General features: G+C 66.6%; 1 protein-coding gene across 1 annotated transcript in view; it reads right to left on the bottom strand.

The window, feature by feature from the left end:
• The window catches only part of LOC117653758 (homeobox protein HMX3-like), a 50,826-nt gene extending 44,809 nt beyond the window's left edge, over window positions 1-6,017 (bottom strand). The window contains exon 1 of the mRNA XM_034399636.1: window positions 4,663-6,017. Within this exon, the coding sequence (XP_034255527.1) occupies window positions 4,663-5,845 (1,183 nt within the window). The 5' untranslated portion in view covers window positions 5,846-6,017. The remainder of the gene's footprint in view (window positions 1-4,662) is intronic.
• Window positions 6,018-6,847: the final 830 nt, after the last annotated feature.

Here is a 6,847-nt window from a genome sequence, read left to right on the forward strand (position 1 = left end):
GCGGGCTGCGGAAAAGACGGCCGCCCGCACGAAAGCACGCAGCGCAGCACGCAGCGCATAGCACGCACACGGCGCGATGATGGGCCATACGCCTACATGATCGGCAGTGAATCGGCCGGACGGTCGGCCGGCCGGCCGGCGGGGCTTTGGCTTTCACACTGTCGGGAGTCCATCAATTTGTCTCGTTGAGGTGGCGATCCTTGGCCTCGGAGCGCCCTGCCGCCCGGCCGCCCTGCCCCCCAAGGGCCCCGTCGGCGCGCCTTTGCCTTCGGGGTTCACACGGCCTGCCGCCGCACCGGCACGCCGAACGATCTCTGTCTCTCTCGCACTCACGGGGCGTGCCGCCGAGGTGCGAGAGAGAGAGAGAGACAGAGCGACGAACCACGGTTCGGATTCGGACTCGGAGAGGCCGCCCCACCTGCCGGAGCGGTGATCGATTTGCCGAGGAGACGCCAAAAGCAGAGCAAACTTGGGGCCGGCCCGGGCGGCGCCACACACGCAGTCATGGTCGTATCGCAGTCGGGCTGAGATTGCACTGAGTTTGCCACCGCCGCGTGGCGCGACTGCCCCGGCGTCCTCTCTCTGTCTCTCTCGCACCCGCACGACACGCCCCGTGACTGCTCCACTGAGAGGGACGGAGCATGGCGGCGTGGGAGCGGAAGCGATCACGCGGTATGGACAGGCGCATGACACGCTGCGAATAGGGCCCATGGTGTAGTAGTGCACCAGTGTACCGCCCTCAAGGTCGGCGGTGGCGTGTTCGCCCGCCTGCATGCAGCCTGCATGCGATTCGCGGAGGCAAGGGTTGGCGACGCGTCGCGACGTGCCCCTACACTGCGTACTGCGACGCGCGGCTTAACGACTTCCACAAAGTCCAATCTCAGCACGGCCCTTCCTTGAAGCCCCGCCGACCCCGGAGCTAATCGGCCCCAAATGAGGGCCATGCCATGCCGCCTTGTGTGTGCCAGCAGTGTGCCAGCAGTGTGCCAGCACGTCGCTCTGTCTCTCTCGCACGCGCGGGCCGCGCCGCAGGTGTGCGAGAGAGACAGAGCGACGCCGTGCGGTTCGGAACCGGCCGGCGGGCACCTCGGCCTCACAATAGCGGCCGCCAAGCGGCTCTTTGTCTCCCCGCCGCACCGCCGCCCTTTCTGCCGACTAAATGTCACGCGAATCCCCCGACCGGCAGGGCGGCAGGGGCGTGGCCGGGCGTGGCGATTCGCACCTCAGCCGCCACCAGCACGGCCTGCTCCGCCTCGGCCAGGGCGCCTCGCACAGTGGGCCACAAGCCGGTGGAGGCGGCCAAAACTCTAGACGCGTTTTGAGCTCCAGAGTCGCTAAATGGGACTCGAACCGAACGTGTGACCCCCACCAATGGATTGCTCTCCGTGCGAGGAATCCATTGATGGGGTCACACGTTCGGTTCCAGTCCCATTTAGCGACTCTGGAGCTCAAAACGCGTCTAGAGTTTTGGCCGCCTCCACCGGCTTCTGGCCCACCGTGCCTCGCCGGCCTCGCCACCGACCCCAGGAGGCGCCGGCCGCCGACAAAGGCAGCAGCTCCTTCAAAGGGAGCTTGGCCAGGTAGACGTCAATAAGCCGGGCCACGCCTCGACACCCCCGCCGTCCTGGCCCACAACGAGGCCGTCGTTATCTCGGTGTAAACACGACGGCCGCCTCACACCTCGCCGGGCAGGCCCGGGCACCGCAACCAGAGCAACACATCCAAGTGAGAGAGGCTTCGTGAAGTCGCGGCGGCCGGCGGCTGGTCGGTCAAATCGGAGCACGCCGAAGACGACCCCCCCAAAAAGTGGAGCGTCAGGTGGGAGTCCAGGACCACGGCGAGGAGGGCATCGATAGGCAGATGGTAATGAACGGCGAGAAGCACCCCGAGCACAATGAGGCTGCCTGTCCTGCCCTGCCAGGCATGCCAGGCCACTGCCAGGCCCGGCACTGGCGGCGTGATCTATGAGGCCCACCCTTTGTTGGTGGTCCAGCAGCGCCCAGCGCACGGACCCACGGTGTAGTGTTGCCCCTTTTGCGGATAACCGATCGCGTTGATATCATTATAAAACAATTTGGGTCAGAAAAAAGGTTATGGCGGACCCCACACCGTCGGCTAATTTATTTCTTCATAAAGGCTTAAAGGGCACACACACGGGCGGGCCAATGGGAATCATTTAGCGGCCGTCGATACGGGGCGGGGCGCATCGCCACCGCACTCGCCAGATGGCCCACCGCCGCTTCACCGCCTTCAGGGAAACTATCGGTAGATTTACAACGGCCTCAACCTTTTTTCATCGCGGTGGCGACGTTTTTTTTTGTTTTTTTTTTTTTTTGTCGTTTTTTAGTTCTTATTTGGGGGGCTAGCAGAGGACGGCAGACGACTCGCACGCCAAAGTCAAACCACACGCAATCCCGTCGACGGGCACCGGCGGCCGGCGAGCGTCAAAGCCCCGCGCCAGTGCGCTTCCGAAACCGCAAAGCAGGGCAGCGGGCTGCCTCCGCACCGCCGCACACCGCGCTCTCTCTGTCTCGCTCGCGCCATGCCCGCGCCCGTGGGGCCTCCCTGAAGGGTGCGAGAGAGACAGAGCGACACAGTTCGGAATCCCTCTGCGAGGCAAAGCAGCGCGGCATTCAGCGGACTGACGGCGGCACTGGAAGCACTCAGGCACGCCGACGACGTGCTGGCGGTGCTGGCCGGGCCGCAGCCGGACTGTGCAGTGTAGTGAATTAAGGCGAAGCAGTTAACGATTTGCCACAATGATGAAAACGCCTTTCGCCTTTTGCTGCTGCATCACGGCCGGTGCGGCGGCGGGATGACATTTCACGGTGGCGTGGTGCGGCGCGGCGACGTCGTCGGCGAGGCCAGGCAGGCCCCTAAGCAGCTGACCGGCCGACACGACGCGCGGAACGGAGCGGCGGCGGCGGCGAGGATGTTCAAACGGCGCGCCATCAAGTCACGTGAGGTGCAAAACAATTGAGCGCGTCGTCGGCGTGCCCCTTCCCTTCCCCCTCTCTCCTCTCCGCGGCGACGTCCTGGAGGAGTGTCCCGACAGCGACAGGGCCTCATCACCGGCACGTACCCGCCGCGCCGCGCCGCGCCGCGCTCGCCCCCAAAATGCAGTGATTACATCGTGAGCGGAATGGACGGGATGGATGGGCCTCGGCCAGCCTCGGCCCCGGACAGGACCGCCCCGCCGCCGCGCCACGCCTCGCACGCAAAGCGGGCCGCAATTTCTTTTACGACCCGCTTCGGACCTTCGGCCCGGCCCCCCCGAAGGGCTCCCAAAGGACCCGAAGAAGGGTCCCGAAGCCCGTGCCCGAGCGCGCCCAAATTGAACGTGAATAATGCTTCAAATGTGCGATTCGGCACGGCGAGGGCCGAGGCCCGCTGCTGCGCGATGGGCGGTCTGGTCTCGGTGACGCGGCCGACGCGGCGCCGCCGGGCCGTGGTCGCCGCCTAGCGCCGCGAGGCCCCGCGTTACACTGTTACACCGAGTGACAGCGCTGCAACAATCTCGTCCGTCGCGCCCGTCGCATTTCGTGGCCCTGGCCGGAAATCGGAGAGAAGTGGGAAAAGGGGGAAGACCGCCACACTGGACACACAGACGCCATGGCCGGCGGCCATCAACCAATCAGCGCGCCGACGGACGCGACAAGACACGGCGCTGCCAGTCGGATGTGCCAATCACAATGATAACCGCGGCATCACTGTTAGCGCGGCGGGCGAGGAGGGGCGGCCCGGGTAACTCGACGCCGACGTCAACAAGTGACAACTCCTTGATTCGGCCGGGCCGACGCGACGGGCCTGCCTGCCTACGGGCTGTCATCACGCACATGGAGGCGCGAAGCGCGAAGCGGGACGCCGCGTCACACGGTTACCATGACAACGGCGCTTGGTGCCACGACGCCACGACTCCATGACGATGCGGGACGCCGCCGCCGGCGACGACGACGTCTCCATTCGGCGCTCCATTCAAATGGTCGAAGCCGCGGGCGGAAAAAAATAAAATAAGAAGAGGCGAAAAATTCAGTGTCCGCGGCGGCCGGCGTTTTGTCGCGTCGCGTCGCCTCGTTTGAGGACGTCGCCGTCGTGCCGCGGGGCTAACGCGCTGGCCATCAGGGCCGCCGTCGTGGCGTGGCGCGGCGCGCGGAGGCGGTGTGCGACGCCTTGTCTCGTCACCGGCGGCACGACACCGACGCGGCGCCGCGAGAACCGCGCTGACAAATGGCAACAAAGTGTGTCCGCCAAGGCGTGCCTGTGCTTGGCGTGCTGCAGAGCGCCGCTATTCGCGGAGGTGCCGGTCTACCGAGAAAACCAGTCCTCTCAGTAGGGACGCCCCGTCATGTGCTGGTGTATCACCGACATGGCCGGGCGGGCCCGAAAGCCAGACGATCATTTGTGGTCCAGGCATTAATCGCAATCGCAATCGCCGCTATTCGCGCCGTGAGGCAAGCAACCCGCAGGACTGCGCCGCGCGCGGCTGGCCTGGCTGGCCCGCACCACGGCGTCGGCCTGTCGGCCTGTCGGCCTGTCGCTCTGGCCGGCTGCATGGAGACCAATGGAGACCTAGACGCGGGGCGAGTCAGCGATCGCGTCGCCAGGAGCGACGCTGACAAATAAACAAAACGCAACAGGAAACGGACGCCGGACGAGGCTTACCTGCTGCTTGCTCGCCGTTGAGCCCGTCGAAGGTCTTGCTGGTCATCTGGAAGAGCGCGTCGAGCGGCGAGTTGCCGTCCTTGCCCTGCTGTTGCTGCTGCTGCCGCCGCACGTCCGGGCTGGGCGAACAGCAGTCGCTGGCGGTGGACGACCTCCCCGACGAGCACGCCGACGAGGACAGGTCCGCGGACTGCGGCCTGGACAGCGACAGGGCCTGCTGCGCCTGGTGGTGCGCGGCGGCCTGCTGCTGGAGGTGGAGGTGTTGCTGCTGCACGTGCTGGACGTGCTGCTGGTGGCGGCGCAGTGTCTGCTGCTGCTGGTGTATCCGCTCCATCATGATGGCGGGGTCCAGCATGCCCCCGAAGTCCCAGGGCCGGACGATCCGCGACGCGGCGGACGCGGCGGCGGCCAGCATGGCGGGGCTCTGCAGCATCAAGCCGACGGCGGCGTGCGCGGCGTCCACGCGGTGCATCGCCGCGGCCGACGGGCAGGGCACGGCCACGGGGGGCGGAGGAGGCACGGGGCTGTGCGCCGGCCGCGGCCTGTGGTTCAGGATGTCCATGATGCTGAACGACTTGACGCCCGTCGGCGACGTGCCGCTGGGGGTCTGCTCCGACTCGAACGCCGCCACAGCCGGCGGGGGCGGGGGAGGCAACGGGGTGGGCAACGTCGGCGGGGACGCGGACTGCCGCCTCAGCTTGCGGGCCTGCTTGTTGATCTGCATCATCTTGAGCTTCTTGAGGGGCTTGAAGTAGTCGTCCTCTTGCCGGTGCTCGGGGCTCGACGACCCACTCCGGTAGTGGCGCCGGTGGTACTCCTCCTCGTCGTCGGACATCCTGTCATCGCGGGCGGCGTGCGGCGAAGGTGACGGGCAGCCCACCGAGATCTCGTCGTCGTCGTCCTCGCAGCGCGCGGGGCTGCTGGTCGACCGGCCGCCGGGGCTGCAGGGGCTGAGGGGCGCGCCGTGGGGGCCGACGCGTTCGTCACTCGTCGCGGAGTCCTCCGGGGACGCGGGCGCCATTCCCACGACCAAGGACTTGGTGTTGTTGTTGTTGTTGTTGAGCAGAAAGTGAGGCGGCCGCGGTAGCTCGTCGCTGGTCGCCTCCATGAGGGTGGTGCTGCACATGGGGGGAACCTGGGGGACCTTGTGGGGGACCCGTATCGGCGCGACGCTCATCAACATGGGCGCGTCATCGGCACGCCGCACTATCGTCACACTTGTCACTGCACTGTCACACACGGCACACGCGCACTACACGGGGTTGCACTACTGCCTCGGCTCGCGCGGCGCTGGCGGCACGCTGGCGGCACGGCTCTCTCGGACGAGACTTGCTGCGCTTGCTTCGCTCCGCGGGCCGGGCTGCACTGGACTGACGGGGCGGGCGTCGCCGCCTGCCGGGCTACCCCCTCCACGCCGCGGCAGCCGCAGCCGCCCCCACCAGTGTAAGGCAGCCTAGGGCCAGCCGCCCCCACCGCCGCGGACCGCGGCCGCGCCGCCCCACCCGCTGCCGCGGCACCGGCCACGCCGCCATTGGCTCACTGGCGAGGCCCAGGCCCCGCCCACCGTCCCCCGCTCCCCGGCCGACTGGCCGCGTCGCGGGTTCGCGGGGCGAGGCGCGGCGGGGTCCGCGGGGTGCCCAGCTGAGCGGCTCCAGGCTGCGCCAGGCTGTTGTCGGGCCAGTTGCTGACAACGGCGGGCTGGTTTACGGCGCGGCCCGGAGTGACTTATCAAGCTAGCTTCTTTATGCTCATTACTTCTTTCTCTCCACTTTGTAGCGACAAAAAATGAGCCGAAAGGTTTATATGCCCCCACCACTTGCACTCGTGTGTGTGTCCGCTTGCGTGCGTGCGTCTGTGTGTGTGTGTGTGTGTGAGTGTGTGTGTGTGAGTGTGCGAGTCGCCGTGTTTGCCGAGCATCACTCATTATTACATGTTCCGCTGCCCGCTTTTCCAAACAACGACCAAAAAACGAGCGACAACAGGGCCGCTTGACGTTTCGCCGCCACGTCGCTTCCTCGCCGTCGCCCTGTCGGACACGAAGACTCGAAGACACGAACGCATCCTCCCTCCGTCCCTCCCTCCCCGGCGAGTCACGCCGTGAAGTACGCCGCCCGTGAGATTGGCGGTGACGGCGTGGGCAAACGAGACAGCGACCTCGCGACGCTGCAGGCTACCTTTCGAACCA

Source organism: Thrips palmi, unplaced genomic scaffold (assembly GCF_012932325.1).
Source record: "Thrips palmi isolate BJ-2018 unplaced genomic scaffold, TpBJ-2018v1 HiC_scaffold_8, whole genome shotgun sequence".
Classification (NCBI taxonomy): domain Eukaryota; kingdom Metazoa; phylum Arthropoda; class Insecta; order Thysanoptera; family Thripidae; genus Thrips; species Thrips palmi.